Source organism: Dermacentor silvarum, chromosome 2 (assembly GCF_013339745.2).
Source record: "Dermacentor silvarum isolate Dsil-2018 chromosome 2, BIME_Dsil_1.4, whole genome shotgun sequence".
NCBI classification, from domain to species: domain Eukaryota; kingdom Metazoa; phylum Arthropoda; class Arachnida; order Ixodida; family Ixodidae; genus Dermacentor; species Dermacentor silvarum.
This window is the reverse complement of record NC_051155.1, coordinates 198,065,970-198,082,417: the sequence shown is the minus strand read 5'-3', so window position 1 is coordinate 198,082,417 and position 16,448 is coordinate 198,065,970. Positions and strand designations below refer to the sequence as shown.

General features: G+C 45.3%; 1 protein-coding gene across 2 annotated transcripts in view; it reads right to left on the bottom strand.

Moving 5' to 3' along the window:
- Positions 1-1,039: 1,039 nt before the first annotated feature.
- LOC125943268 (uncharacterized) overlaps positions 1,040-16,448 on the bottom strand; it is a 37,839-nt gene continuing 22,430 nt past the window's right edge. The window contains exons 1-2 of one of the 2 annotated variants that reach the window (XM_049662131.1): positions 9,217-9,463; positions 1,040-4,148 (exon numbers count right to left, since the gene is read on the bottom strand). In XM_049662131.1, the coding sequence (XP_049518088.1) occupies positions 2,252-3,940 (1,689 nt within the window). In that variant the 5' untranslated portion in view covers positions 3,941-4,148; positions 9,217-9,463 and the 3' untranslated portion in view covers positions 1,040-2,251. Of the gene's footprint in view, positions 4,149-9,216; positions 9,464-16,448 lie in introns of those variants that run through there. The other variant, XM_049662132.1, reaches the window with a different exon arrangement.

Here is a 16,448-nt window from a genome sequence, read left to right as displayed (position 1 = left end):
AAAGAAACAATTTATGATAACTCAAAGGGAAGCTCCTTATTTTTCGAAGCGAGATCAGAATGCCTTAGAACGCGCAGTTATAAAGCGAAGTACACCAAGGACGAAGCCGCATGTGCTTGCTGTGGTAAAGCTAGAGAAACGGTGGAACATGTTTTATTGGAATGTGAATAAATCTACCCAGCTGCAAGTCTAGGCTCCTCTGACCTCCATGAAACCCTTGGGTTCAGGGACAGCACGGACAAAGTAAACATGTCAGCTGTAGAGATTAGTAAGAGGCGGTTGGAGGTTTGGTGGCAGAAAAATAGGGAGACCACAAACAACGGAGACGTACAGAAACAGATTTCCTAGTAATGGTTCAAAAGGGTTGATGCCTGGAATTCTTTGTATTTATGTGTGTTTCTCAAAAATATAAGGTAGGACATTAGGCAAAATAATAACAAGAGATTGGTGGCGCAACCCACCACCCCATTTCAAAGGGGACGCTCATAGCATCCATCCATCCATCGAAGCATGAGAGAGGAGCCCGGTTGCCGCATGGCACGTTTCTCAGCGTTCGCACCTTTCTCAGCGCGCCATGCATTTCGGAGGCCACGCGCAAGCTTCGCGGTGGCGGCGCTAAATGGCGCCAAGTGTTCTTAGGGAAGCCCAAAAGAGAAGTGGCGCTGCTGTACACGCCTCATTAGGGAGCCTACATTCAAACGACGTTGCATGTAGGCTCCCTACACCTCATACATACCTCGTTTCGCCGGTGGCAATATGTTCTGTCGGTGTATAGATTCAATGCTAACGCATTACCGTCGGCAATCATCGTGAGGTGGGTTCTGCCACAATTTTTCTTGTGGTTAGTGTCTTTGACGTTATTTTAATATTCGCTCACTCCCCACGTACCTTTCTTTCTCCTTAAAGAGAAGATGACATTGCCTTATATTTCTTATTTTTGGGTCACCCCAATCATGGACCACTGGGCATGTGCTACTGGATATTTCCCCATTCTTGGCAAATCCCCAGAACGGGTACACTCTTAAATGACAAAGGAGTGTTTATTTTTAGCGTAGTAGTGACTTTAAGAACGAACGTGTTCTTTTTTCTTTAGTGTAGAAAATGGGAAGGTAGGTCTGTTTAGAGCCGCCAATTTCGCTACTCAGGCGTACTTCGGGATTCCCAAGCATCGTCACCATACAAACTGTGTCATACACACACACTTCGTTCCGCTTCGCAATGTTATACATTGCGTAAGGCAGCTCACTCTATATGTGGAGTTGCACGTGACCTTGCATGGCGAAAGCATACACGTAAGAGCACGCGTATCATTCGCATAGCGCAGACATAAACATACGCAAACGCATAAACACAGACATTAGTGTAGGTTTCAAGGCTCTTTATAACTTGAAAGAAGCTTAGTTTCATCTGATATTGAAACATAGCATTAGATGGGCATTTTTTTTCCGTGTGCTTTTACAGCTGCCAGTGGCTTTAAAATGATCCATAGAAACTATGGGCTCTTCGTGAATGCCAAAAAGAGCTATTCATCCTTCCCTGGGATGAGTGACGCCTTCGAGTGACAATTGCAGGTGTGAACAGTATACGGAACATCTCCTCAGCAGCTGTCCCCGCACCATGTTAGATCATCTGGATTCAAGATCATTCATGGTGACAAAAGTACTTGGTCTGTGGCCCCATTCCTCGCAGGCACAGAAAGCGACACGCGCCTTACTGCAATTCCTGATGTCGGCAGTGCTCGCCGAGCAACTGTACTTTCGATGTGCAGCTCCGGACGAATCGACACCCTGAGTGTTTTCTTTCCTTTCTGTCTTTTAGTCCTCAACCCCCTTTCCCTTCGTAGGATAGAGAAAACCGAATGTGCGTCTGGCTGACCTCCCCGCCTTTCCATCCCTTCTCTCTTTTGCAATTATATCTACTGCGCTGTGAGAATGTGCTGAACTGGGCTGGTTGGTGCGTTCTTAGAAGGTAATCGAACAGCACTTCAGACCGTACCAAGTAAAGACGTCTGCAGCGCAATGTCTGTTGTCTGTAATTTGCACTTTGACGTGGCAGTATCTACGTTCTGCTTTCATATGCAGATTTGTTTGTTTGTTTGTTTGTTTGTTTGTTTGTTTGTTTGTTTGTTTGTTTGTTTGTTTGTTTGTTTGTTTGTTTGTTTGTTTGTTTGTTTGTTTGTTTGTTTGTTTGTTTGTTTGTTTGTTTGTTTGTTTGTTTGTTTGTTTACTGCACGCACGGATCTTCACGCGCTTTAGGCTTGTATCATATTTCCTGGATCACACCGCTCGTAAGAACTAGGAGTTTTGAGCTGAATGATGTCCTTGTCGCAGTGTCTCCTCAAAGAAAGACGATACGATTTCGATTGTAAACAGCGCGAACTTTGATTCCATGCGCGGAAAATTATTCTCCACAGTCTTACGTGGTCATTGAAACCGAAAAACACATAGGCACCCGGAAGGCCTCCGAGCAATTCACTTAATATATACGCCGACTTGTAGGCTAACGTTGCCAACAGGTTCCTTTTTATGCCTGGCGCAAAGAACGGCAGTGAAAGTACGACACGGAACAGGCCAGTGGCACACATGACAAACGCCAGCTTGACGAACAAGAAAAGCCGGGACTGGCTCCCGGTTGTCTTTTGTACCTCGATTTCGTTCGACGCTTCCCTGCATTTTCTGACATGTACGACTACGTGCACGTAAAAACACAGTTCTGCCACGAAAGCAACTATCGGCGTTACAACTGTAGTCACGTGAAGGGGCTGGCCCTCCATAAATTTAAAGAAGGTAATGTTTACAGGTCCGCACTGTGATAAGTATGACAAGGCAAACAGCACGAAAGGTGTGCTCCAAGCGAAAGCGCCGTAAATGACCAACGTTTTACTGTGCCTTAACACCCGCTTCGATGTGGTTAACGCCCTCCATATGTCGAACGATACAACCAAAGTCCAAAGGAAAGAGGACTGCGTAAAGTACAGCACGAGCAAAAATAACATCTCGTAAACTATAAAACTGACTTTGTTAAATAAACACAAAGAGGCGTATGCTATTATCTGGCCTGCCAGCAATGTTAATGCGTAGCATAGGGTGCACCGTGATATGAAGCACCGTGGGGATCTGTCGAGAGCGTACGCAAGTACCTTAAGAAGAAGAAATGAAACTGATATAGCTCCTGCGACGACGTCAGTATTCACAGAAAATTTTCTAAGCACCCGGTATGCAGATGCATATGAATCATTTTTGAAAATCGAAAACATAACCCCTTGATCATCCTCATCAACGACCGTGGCTTCCGTCAAAGAACGACATTCGACGTTCGAAAAGATGGTGTAAAGGCATATGTCACAGAACTTCTGGGTTGTGGCCATCCGTGTTTCGTCTGAAGCCGGATTATGCGGCCGTGCGAAGACCCGGCACACGAACTTGGTGATTCCTGAATTCCACTTCGCTCTTACGTCTGTGACGTTCGCCGAACTGCAGTGTGGCGGTGTGAATTTAGAGTAAGCCGCGTAACGCGAGTTAACCTGAAGTAATTTTCTATCCGAATGCACGCTTTCCCAATCGATTAATGTTTTCGTGTCACGGTTACAAACGGCACACTGCCTGTTTTTGTACGTTACGCCCGAACTCTTACTCGTGACAAGCTCGACATTTTCGCTGCTGGTCGAATCGCTTGTCACGTGGTCGGCTTCACAGTAGCGAAGGGCACCGTCTTGCGGCCAGTCATCGCTGCAGCTTGAAACTGCAGCATACGTCTGCAAAATGCCTGCGCGGTGAAGATCGGCAGCTACGCATGACACACGTGGCACGTTCAATGGCGAGGCTTGGTCGTGCTCAATCAGTGCCTCGCCGGAGTCGGTTCCGAAACACGAGCTGTTGTTGCCGCTGCAGCGAAGTCTGCATAGACACGTCTCCGAATAGTTCCGGTGGCAGACTTCCATCTGAACACGTCACCGGCTCTTTAGTGCACTCAAGTAGTTGTAGAGATCCTTTCTCACTGAAGTTTGCCTCGTCTTGTGGCCGCACAGCGGTTCTCATAGAAACGAGGCATGTTCTTTCAGCGCAGGCTCTCAAAACGCAGAAAAGGATTCCAAGAGTCAAAGTCCAGGCTTTTGCCAAAATCCTCCTTTCCATGCTGATTATTGGTGTCTGAAAGGAAAAAAAAATACTTGCTTAATTAACAAGGACAGGCCACACTATGCGTATGCTAGTGGCTAAACTACAAATTAATAATGCATTAGTCAACTCGCACTTACATTGCTGTGCCCATTAGCATGGTGTACTACTATCAAAACTAACATAACAAACTTATTATTTTGCAGCAGAAGATAATCCGCTATATAGGAAAGAAGAACATGTATTCAAGCACAAGAGATGCGTTTGCAAATTATAATATTATTCGAATTGAAAATTTATATACGTACTGCTAAAATTGTCGCAGTATGCGTTATAAATGACATATACAGTTTTTCTAGAGCGATATGAACTCAATGCAAATACAATAAATTTTGCGACATGGGTAATTCCCTACTTCCGAACATGTTACGTCGACCAGTAGCAAACTCACAACCCCCCCCCCCCCCCCCTTTGTTCTCAATAAACACAGAGAGTTCCGACCACTGCAATCGAAAGCAGTTACGGTCGTACTTCGTTAATCTCTAACGCGTCCCGCTCATCTTCTTGTACAAGTATTGTATAGCACTAGAAATGTACGTTCAGTTGTCAATTTCACTTCACTTATCAATCATGTTCCTTACCTGTTTTTGTCAAGCTGTATATAACAACGAATATAGTTCTATAGTTATGTGCTTTGGTCGATAGTTCAACTAATAATAACTTCCGTTTATGTTGTCATGCTCTCTCTGACAGAAAACAATGTTAAAATGTCTTATTTGTTTTGTTTTGTTTTCGTTTTTTTTTTGTATTTTTAAGCTGCATTCATATTTCCAGGAATTTCAGCGCTCACTTGCTTTTATCTATCCCTATATTGTACTGTTGTAATTGTGCGCACAGTTTTCGATTGTTCTTGCCTTGTAAGGTCCTTTGGGACGCGTCCCACTACTTACCTAGCACAAAATCATTCATTCGCTACTCCTTTAGCCCGAAATGACCTTCCTACATTTATACTGGAAAATAAAATTGATTTCAGTGATTGAAGTTAACCTTTTATGCGTGAATGTGACCGCTCTCTCTAATTAATGGTGACAAAGATAATTCCGTCATGACAGCAAAGTAAATAAATAAAACTAAGTAAATAAATAACATGGCTTCAACCTTAAGTCTGCCCGAGAGTTGCACAAAGCAACAAAGAAGGGGGATGACACTTTATCCCCATTCATGATAATCCTTCCCCCCATCATTATCATTTAAACAATGCTACAAAGTGTCCTGCGATCTGCAATTACTCCTGGAATACGCTAGCGCAAGATAGGGGTAATTGGAGATCGCAGGGAGAGGCCTTCGTCCTGCAGTGGACATGGATGATGATGATGATGATGATGATGATGATGATGATGATGATGATGATGATGATGATGACAAAGTGTCCTTATTGCTAATACTACAGGGTAATACTCCACGATTCTGCTACCGCAATGACTTTCAGGGGAAAAGGGCTTTCTTTCTCCCTTTGCCATCGGTGTACATGTGCTCGCTTTAAAGCATGGAAGCTTTGCTTCAACGTTTTCTCTTTGTTGTAGTTTACACCAATTATTTCCTTTTGAATACATAGAGTAAGTTCCTAAACTTGCGTGTTCGGCGAGGGCCGATGGGGTATACGTTATGCGCACCAAAGACGGAAGCTTCACGACAAACTCAGAGTATACCAGAAACCCAGTTTTTCCCGCTAAACACTACAACCGTAGTGAGTAGCCAGTTCATTGTATTGAAATCCACTTTCATCGGCTGGGATATGTATAATCAATGATGTGATTTGCAAAATTGTCTGACATCTCTATGCCATTACCAATGATAGACTGCAGATATTCAGTAAAAAAGAGGCCTTGTTTATGGTTTTAGTTGTTTTCTTCTGTTATCGAATTACCGCAAGGCAAGCTTAGGCGATGCGGTAAAACAGTAAAGCGTAGCTCTCCTTTGTTTTATTTGGGCGTAGTTCCACCGTGCCGCACGGCTGTATTTGCTAGAATTACATAAGCAATAAGTAATAGACATAAGACATAAGCAATAAGTAATTGCCCTTAGCGACAAATCTCGGCCCTTTAATTGTGTGTGTTCTGCACTGGCCGTAAAGGAAGCGACGCAGAGTGGTAGCTAAATGCATAGCGGTAATAAACAAGATGGCAAGACATAGTTAATGAAACATATCCTTCTACGCTTATTGCAAACAGACACGTACCCAAACCCCACCAAACTCCACGTTCTCTATCCTGACGCGTACCCCAGCGACACGTGCCCCTCATGCGGATACACGGCGACACTCGCACACATTCTCTTGGAGCGTAGAAACGCTCATCCCGACTCTACCTCGGACAAGTGGGAGAAGTCCCTCAGAAGCTCGCTTCTCGCCGACCAGCAATGGGCCGTCCAGCAGCCCCACGAAAGCGGCCGCCAGGTATTCCCTGTTGGTCTCTACGTGGGAGAACGCCCGCTTACACGCCAAGCGAGTCCTGCAGGGCCTAAATAAAGTTTTTCAGTCCTGTCCAGTTCTCTCTTTGTCCATGATTGCCGGACCAGATTAATTTATGTTCAATAACAAGATCACCCCAAATTCTTTTTTTTTAATGCAACACTTCCTTACTACGTCTCCGGAGGAAATGCGTTCTAAAAATAAGCTTTTTTTTATTTTCATTTTTTTTAGAATACGATGCCATTCGGCAATGCTAGCATATATGGAGAACAATTTCACTTGAGAAAACTGTTGTACTTCCTTTTACAAGGAAATGCCTCAGAAATTGCAGCTCGTGCTAGACTCTCAGCATTTGCAACTTGTGCGACAACACAAGTTCTTCGTTATTATTACAGCCAGACGGCTATCATGACCCCAAATACCAAATAAAAGCATTAGAGGAGAAAGTCAACTCCCTAATCAACATTCTTCGTCGATTTGTTGGAGTGAGATGGGATAGTTCAACCTTTTCTTTATTACGCATTCACTCGGTGATCATTATAGACAAAGAATAGCATACTTTTCCCCTGTACTACATGGTGTATCCCGTAATCTAGAGGAAACAATTCAAAGAACAATGACCAGAAGTCTTCGCATAAGTCTTGGCGTTCCCCGTGCATCTGCCAGTGCTTTGGTAATTGCTGAGTCCCACCAACCAACTTTTCATGAACTAAGATTTAAGGAAACTTGTCGTCACTTTTTTCGTTTGGCAACACAACACGCTAATCATCCACTATGCGAAGACCTTCAAGGTAGAACCGCTGCATGCATATATGATGAAATACGGCGGTGCAAAAACTTACTACCTGCTTACGAATACTGGCCTGCTTGCGCAACTCATCCCCCATGGCGACTTGCAATTCCAGAACTAATTGTCACTTCAATTCCTGGAATAGGTCGCAATGTGATATGCCCGTAGTTGCGATAAAGCAATTAACTTTATCACATTTTTACACTAACTATGTAGATCGCATTCACGTATATACCAATGTATCTTGCTGGAAACAAAGCTCTACATCAGCGTTTTATATACCTGCATACCAACAGAAATGAGCTTATAAGCTTTGCCAATTTACAACGTCCACAATGGCAGAACTTTACGCAATACTTTCAGCTTTACGTTACATATGTCAGCATTCAGGACCTCTTCGCTGGGTAGTTCTGAGTGATTCGCAAGCCACATTGCTGAGCTTAAATGAAATCAGCTTAAGAAAAACAAACAGCACATTGGCATACGAAATACAGAAAACAAACGTCATAGCGAAAGATCTACAACACGACATAACTTTCCAGTGGATTCCACGTCACTGTGAAATCATAGGAAATCTAACAGCTGATCACATGGCACGTGCAGCTCATCAAAAAAATGAATTATCACTAGTTCCTCCAGCAACGAGTGATGCGCGTTGTTTATTGAACAAACTATGCGCTAAATTGTCCAAGGAAACTTGGTTCATAAATGATGCGCAGAACTCTCAATTGTATAATATTGATCCCCGAATAGAATTCAATATACCGTTTAAAATTGACCGATCGATTGAAACAACAGTACATAGGCTTCTGCTAGCCATTGCCTATACTAAGAGCTTCCCGTATAGGATAAGAAAAACTAATAGTGCTACATGCTCACGTGAAGAGGCTGAAGAAGACATAGAACACCTTCTTCGACACTGTAAAAAACATGATGCTCCCCGTAAGAAGCTTTCAGAAAAACTACATGGTTTGGATAGACAGCCACTATTCATAGGAAAAATTTTGGGTCCATGGCCGACAGAGAAACTACAAAACATCGCTGCGCGCGCCTTACTACAATTTTTGGGGGAATGAAAAATATCACAAAAATACTAAGTTAGATAGTTATTGCTGGCATTGTTATTATTAACAGGCACCCTTGATTAAATGTTTATTGTGTCTTCGTGTTCATGTAACATTTGTGTCTGCGTACAAGACTGTTGTATTTAGAGCGTGGCATTCAAGAGGGACCTAATTTGCAAGTGCTCTTTGGGAACATCTTGGTTTTGTCAACATTTATGCTTTGTGAACTCATGTGTTGCGTGTGAACCCTTCGGTGTTGTGAGTATTTATGTTATGTGAACTCTTCTGTTGCGCGAACATTGATTTATATTGCAGTTAAGACTTAGTACGTGAATGTTCGTACATGTGGTTATAAGTCCAGTTTTGTGATTTTGACAACATTTGTGATTTTTGACAACATTCCGAGGACAACTATCTTGTAAGAGAAGAGGAGTAGCCGGCGCCACATATAGGCACCAACCTCTCCTTAAATACATTTAATTAAAAAAAAAGTTCAACATTAGTTCTGTGTAGCCTTCGGAAGCACGAGTACAAGCAGACAAATGTAACAAAGAACATAAAAATGGTTACGCGTGGGCATTTTCATAACTGAACTTCCTCGCCACGCACCGCTTGCGAAGGCAACGCGAGCGATGTAGGTGAGAATTACGCAACAACGGTGTTCACAACAGTGAGCGCGCGAAAGTATGACACAAGAAGGTAGTATGGTAAATAGGTGTAACTAATTATTCTAGGATGAATATGCTAGTAATTTTCAGTGTAAACAGCAGGACTCACTCGTACGATGACCCACGCGCTAACGCTGCATATGGCAGGCAACGTTTTCTACCACAACCGTGTGCACTGCTCCACACAGGCATTAAGCAAGAATGGTCAGCACTTCGTGCATCGCCTTGGTCGGAAGGGCCTCCACGTGCACTTGCCCTAATAGCTGCAAGCGCGGGTAACTCCAAACAAAGCATCTTTCGTGGCAACTGCTGTAGCTTGAAAGATTCTCTGTTCGCACTGGTTGGGTAGGGAGTCAGTGAAGAGCGCGTAAACACGCCGCCCTACGATCGCTTTCGCTCCAAGACCCTCCCCTACATTCAGATGGCCGAAACACGAACACCCGCAGCTGGGTTCATTCTCGTAAGAGAAGTCTAAAGATGGCTCTGTCGCCGTGCATACTGAAGGAGGCCCGAGCTGATCATTCTGCTTCCTCCGTCTTTATAGTTCTTCGTTAGTGCCACGAACAAATAAAATAAAACAGTAAAACTTGCACGCCTTGGGAATCTTGGATGCTCGACAACTTCTAGTTTTCAAAGCTGCCACGCAATAAAGTTGAAGAAATTGAGGTTGAAGAATTGGGTTTATTCTCATACAAACAGACGGGCACAACAGTAGAGTATCAGCTTCCTGGTTTGCTTTATGCGGACGACATTGTCTTGCTTGCTAACAGGCAAAGTGATATGCAACGTCTGGCTTATATCTGTGGACAGGAAGGTGATAATTTAGGATTGAAATTTAGCGTTAAAAATCAGGTTTTATGGTATTCAATGAAAATAGTTAACAGACAGTGTCAATACAGGGCCAGGAAATACCTCGGCTAAAAGAATACAAATACCTTAGTGTATGGATAAACGAAGGCAATTGGTATATGGAAACTGAGGGAGGGGTTGGCAGAGAAGTCATAAGGTAAAGGCAGGGAGGATAACCAGGCTGAGCCCGGTAGGCTACCCCATAACTCTGAAAGAGGGAAAGGGGATTGAAGGAGGAGAAGGAAGAGAGAAGTTTACACTTTGCACACACAGTCAAGCGTTCATCGTTCACCGTTCATCAAGCGTTCAGTCACAGACGGTCATACAGGCTGGTATATCTCAAAGCCTTGCACATAGCAGACGCACGAGGCCGCAGGCACAAGACCTTCTTCTATGTAAAAGGTCTGTCGTCTAAGTGCCCCAAAGCTGTCCGAAGGGCACTCCTCTCATCTTCATATGTGGGGCAGTCCCATAAGAGATGATTGGTGGTTTTCCCCAACACCACATGTGCTGCAATTGCCACTGTCCGCCATTCCAATAAGGAATGAATAGGTTTTTGTAAAGGAAACTCCCATTCGCAGCGTCACAGTAATGTTTCTTACCGTCGCTTAAAACCCGGTAAAGGTTATAATTGCATGTGGGGGTCCGTAGCCTATAGGCGCCGGTTGGTAAACTCCGGTGTATTCCAATTTCTTAGAGTTATAGTATGGGCAAGACCGCTGAGGTGCCGTGCTGCATCCGTTCTTGACATTGGTATCGAGGTTTCTTTCACATTCTCGATGTGCCTCACGGGCAATTTTGTCGGCACATTCATTTCCAGTGATGTTGCTTTGCCCAGATAGCCACTGAAACATAGGAAAAACAATAATAGCAAAGTGGAATAATGGGAGGAGGAGGAGGAGGAGGAGGAAAGAAAGAAAGAAAGAGAGAGAGAGAGAGAGAAGGCGAGGATGTTAACCAGAAATGCGTCTGGTTGGCTACCCTATACTACGGGACGGGAAAGGCGGAATATAAATATGAGAGAGAATTGAGCGGGAAGGAAAGACGCGGTGAGTTCGCACTATGGGGATACAATAGCACGAGGTGCTCCGGAGGTGCTCCAGACTTCATTTGGAAGTGTGGTTGTTTGCTTGACGTCAGGGGTACAATCAGGACTTCGATGGCAACCAAAGGTCAGTGGGACGCCTCGCATTGGGCGCTCACGGGAAGACTACAAATGAAGCTGTACAGGGTGATATGGGGTGGACAAGTTTTTAAGTGGGAGAAGCTCAGAGTAAAATTGATTTCGGAAGAACGAACTGAGGAATATGAAAGAAAGTAAATTGGTTGCGAGAGTGTTCAAGCGTTTGTACAGGAAAATATTGACTCACACTGAAGCAAACTAATTAGGAAGCTTACCTGCAAGTACGCGACCGGTATAGTACGCAACACGGCAACAAATAACGTCACACTGCAAAGCCATAGAGGCTAAGATATTCTCATGGGTGGCGGCAATGGTAAAGAAACCCGATATGAGTAACTACCTGAGAGGAAAAAGCGAAATCAGGAAAAATACAATTTCGTCATCATCATCTTCTTCAGCCTAAATTTTCTATCCACTGCAGGACGAAGGCCTCTCCCTGCGATCTCCAAGGGACGTATTCTGAAACGTTCCACTTTGCCGATAGTTCGCCTTTCGCCTTCAGGTGCGCACTGATTGGCTGTTCTAGCAAAATTGGATGAGCTGATTGGCTGGTTGAGCCCAACGTCATTCAATTTTGCTCAAATGTCAATCAGCCCGCTCCTGAAGGCGCAAGGCGAACTATCGCCGAAGTGGAACGTTTCAGAAATCGTCCCAATTACCCCTGTCTTGCGCTAGCTGATTCCAACTTGCGCCTGCAAATTTCCTAACTTCGTCACCCCACTTAGTTTTCTGCCGTCCTCGACTGCGCTTCCTTTCTCTTGGTATCCATTCTGTAACTCTAATTGTCCACCTGTTATCCTTCCTACGCATTACATGGTCTGCCCAGATAAATTGTATTGCGCAATTATGTGGACATTCCAAGCAGATTCCCGCCGTCGTCGTCATCGCCATGAGCTTCCGTATAAAGTCCAAGGGCGATAAAATCGCCGCCGCGCGCCGTATGTGCAAGTGAAAGCGCGCGAGGGACGCGCGCTTTCACGGAGAGCGAACGCACGGCGGAGAGCAAACGCGACCATCGCGCGAAAGGCCGTGGGGGAATGGGAGGAAAGGAGGGGGGTGACGCCGTGCTGCGGCACCAACGGCGCAAGGGGAACTGGCGACTCAGTCTCGCACGCGAAAGGAGGAAAGCGGGAAGGCAACGTGGGAGGGAGGGGTTGCGTCTTCTACTCTGCCCGCAACTGCGCACTTGTACTTTGAGCGGTTGCGGCTGGTCGCCCACACCGCATCTTGAAAGCGATCTGCAGACGGCTCATAGCTTTGTATGCGCTATATAGCGAAAGACCCCAGGAACCTTCACTTGCTGCTGCCGCTGCGCTTGCTCACGCTAGCGTTTTGACAGCGGTTGTCTGCGGTCGTCGAGGGGGATTGTCGAGTGTTTGCTTGTTCAGGCTGACACCATGCTTGTTAATTCAGTTAGTAAGCGAATGTGTCCAAGTTTATACAGCCGATAAAACTACTATCCTTATTCCGTATAGCTCTCTGCTAATTTGCTATCGCAATTGATGCTTCGCCTTTCAGGCGAAACTGCGACTTTTTTCCCCTCGTAATGTCAACTAGAATATCGCCTATCCCCGTTTGCTCTCTGATCCACACCGCTCTCTTCCTGTCTCTTAACGTTAGGCCTAACACTTTTCGTTTCATTGCTTTTTGTGTGGTCCTTAACTTGTTCTCGAGATTCTTTGTTAACCTCCAAGTTTCTGCCCCATATGTTAGCACCGGTACAAGGCAATGGTTGTAAACTTTTCTTTTCAACGACAGTGGTAAGCTTCCAGTCAGGATTTGGTAATGCCTGCCGTATGCACTCCAACCCAATTTTATTCTCCTGTAAATTATTCTTCTGTAAAGGTAAAAGACGATTTATGATAACTCAAAGGGAAGCTCCTTACCTTTAGAAGCGAGATCAGGATGCCTTAGAACGCATAGTTAAAAAGCGAGGTGCACCAAGGAAGAAGAAGGAAGCAAGGAAGGAAAATAAGAGGTGAAAGGCAGAGAGGTTAACCAGGTTAAGTGTCCGGTTGGCTACTCTGCACAAGGGGATGGGGTAAGGGCAGAAAAGATTAGAAAACAAGAGAAGATTAAAAAGAAAAGAAAAAGAAACGCATTAGTCCGCACATTCTATAGTACTTCACTAAGTCCTGTTTCTTTCAAAAAGCGTACTAACGCTAAGAAGCATGTGCTTGCTACGGCAAAGCTAGGGAAACGATGGAACATATTTTAGTAGAATGTGAAGATATCTACCCAGCTGTATGGTTATAGCAGGGGGAAAGTAAGCATGTCCGCGATGGAGATTGTTAAAGGGAGATAGAAGGTTTGGTGGCAGAAAATATAGGGAGACCACGAAGAACGAAGGCGTACAGAAAACAAATTCTAATAGTCGTTCAGAAAAGTTGAGGCTGGGAATTCTTTGTGCGTGTGTGTAGTTTTTCTTTTTTAAGATAGTTAGGACATTAGGCAAAATAACAACAAGAACTTGGTGCCACAATCCACCACCAAGTTTCAAAGGTGCACGCTCACAGCATCCATCCATCCATTCGTGTGTGGAAGCGTATGGATTTAAAGTTTAAAGTGGACGGAAGCATCAATCCTTCAGCAGTCGAGATAAGCAAGAGACGTTTAGATTATTGGTTGAAAAAAGTTGGGCAAGAGATTGATACGGCCAGATTCATTATAGGCATAGGAAGTGGTACAAGGTAGACAGAAAATTTTGAGGAAAAGAGAAAGAACATTAAGAAGATGCATACAAAAAATAAGCATGTACACCCAAATAAGTATGTAACACACATAAGTATGTAAAAAAGTAAGTATAGCACACCCGATTAACTCAAGCAGGCTAGGTGACTATTCGTCACCGCCCCGGCCGTTTCAAATGTAATGCCAATAAATTGTAATCATCATCATCATCAACTGAACTCCCTCTTTCCCTCTTGCTCCCCCCCCCCCTTACTATCCTGAGCCGAAAATTTTATCGTCTGTTTATCCGCTCCTCCTCTGGAAGCAGAAGTTCCAAAAGAGCGGTGCAAGTTTTTGATGCCACCAAGCGAAGATTATTGGGCTGCCAAGCGAAGACAAGGAGAGACCAAGGAGAGGAAAGGCAGGGAGGTCAACCAGACGAGCGTCCGGTTTGCTACCCTACACAAGGGGTAAGGGAAAGGGGAATAGAAAGATGAAAAAATAACCGCATATCCATGAAGTGAATGATGATGAGTGGGCGAAGCACCGGGGGATCATTCCGGTAATCGGGGTAACCGTGAATCCCCCGACGCCGGCAAGCGGACCCAGAGGCGGCGAGAGCGCGGAAAGCGGCGGCAAAACGCCGGAAGCGTTCTCTACCTGAGGTTGGTGGCACCGATGCTCTGTTCAACCGCGAGCTTCGCGAACCCTCAGCTCGGGGTCCGCTTGCGGGCGTTGCCGTACTGCTGCAGCTTTGTGAGCCCTCAGCTCCGGGTCCGCATGCCGGCGTCGCCGTGCTGCAGCAGCTTTGTGAGACCTCGACTCCGCTTGCAGTTGAGCCGCCACTCTCGCCTTTTCATCCATAGCGGGCGCGCCATTATCAAAGCGACCGTTATCATCCATGGCTGAAGAAGGAAAGAGAGCGTGCGTCGGGAACGAACGCCCTTGTGCACCGCAGCGCCCCTAGCGGACTCCATGCAAACCAGAGCTAAGGACGACGATGACGATGACGAGGTGGGGACAAGGCACGGCCCTAAGGTGCTTCGCCCCTAAAAGGGAAAGAGTGAGTACTGAGTACACGTGGGACGATGCACAAGGACACTATGAGCGGTCTCTTAAACCGGTGCACTTCAAGTAATGTACTAGTACCCGAATCGCTTTTTGTTCCAGTGACGGGTGTAGGCACGGTCCGAGTACCTTTGACTCAGAGAACAGTCTCAAGTCCAGTTGGTTTAGAGTTGTCCTGAGAGAGAGGCGTTGTACGTCGTAGTGAGGACAGGTGCACAATAGGTGCTCGATGGCTTCCTCACACCTACAGGAGTCGCACATCGGGCTCTCGGCCATTTCCATACGATATGAGTAAGCGTTCGTGAACGCCACTCTAAGCCACAAGCGACACAGCAAAGTTGTTTCGCCGCGGTAAAGGCTAGATGGTAGTTGTGGCCGTAGCAACGGGTCAAGCTTTTGCAATCGGTAATTGAAGGCACTTGAACTCCAGAAAGCTTGTGACTTTTTGCGTGCAAGCAGACGAAGTTCCCTGGCAGTGTCCGTCCTTGAACGCGTATTGAACGCGTCTGGGTGTCTTCGTGGGCAGACCGGGCAGACCTGTCAGCAAAGTAGTTGCCGATGATGCCACAGTGAGCAGGAATCCACTGAAATATTATGTTGTGCCCTGTTTCCAGAGCATGGTGGTGTACTTCCTTGATGCCGGATATCACCTGCTCGTAAGTTCTTTGTTGCAAGGCAGACTTGATACTGTGAAAAGCTGCCCTAGAGTTGCCCTAGAATAGCTGCCCTAGAAGAAGTGCCCTAGAGCCGCCCATTTCTGTGCCGGCTCTTCGGTGACGTAGGTCACAGCTGCATGGAGGGCCTTCCTACATTGGTGTCATCCTGAGAATTCGTTCCAAGTGGATCCACCTTGCGAACTCCACGGATAGAATTCGTAAATTGCAATATGGGCTCTAAGGTAATTAGTTTAAAAATTTTCGCTGAGTCATTGTCATTTTTGCTGAGTCATGGTCATGACTATGACTTTTACCACCATCCTTGAGTGTTTCCTTCACTTAGTACTCACGTCCGAACCATTTCAGTGGTTTTTGAGTGTTAATCTTCTTTCGCTGTGTCATTATCATTTTAGGTGGCTGTTTCATGACCTACATGACACGCATGTCATGAAATTCATGTAATTATTTATCACTTATGTTCGTCATACACTCTCGCCATACTATGCCAATTTTGGTACCTATCAAGTTAACGAAACGACCATGAGAGCACAAAGACGTAGGCGGCTGTTTCATTACCTACATGACAGGCATGTCATTGCATTCATGTCATGACCTATCATTTATGTTTGTCATACACTCTTGTCATACTATGCCTATTTTGGTACTTACCAAGTTAACGAAATTGGGTACCGGTCCGGGACAGTGGCCTTGGTTAACTCGGTGGTAATGCAATTCCGCTCAAAGTGAAAGCTGGGGAAGTGCGAAGCAATGATTCGCCAGTGTTTCCCTTGTGTTTTCCTTGTGTTTATCTTGTTTTATCGTGTGTTTATCTTGTGTTTAGCAATCCATCATCCGTTTTGACATCTGTGCTAAGGCACAACTGGTGAGAAACCGCCACGCACACGGAGCCAAAGC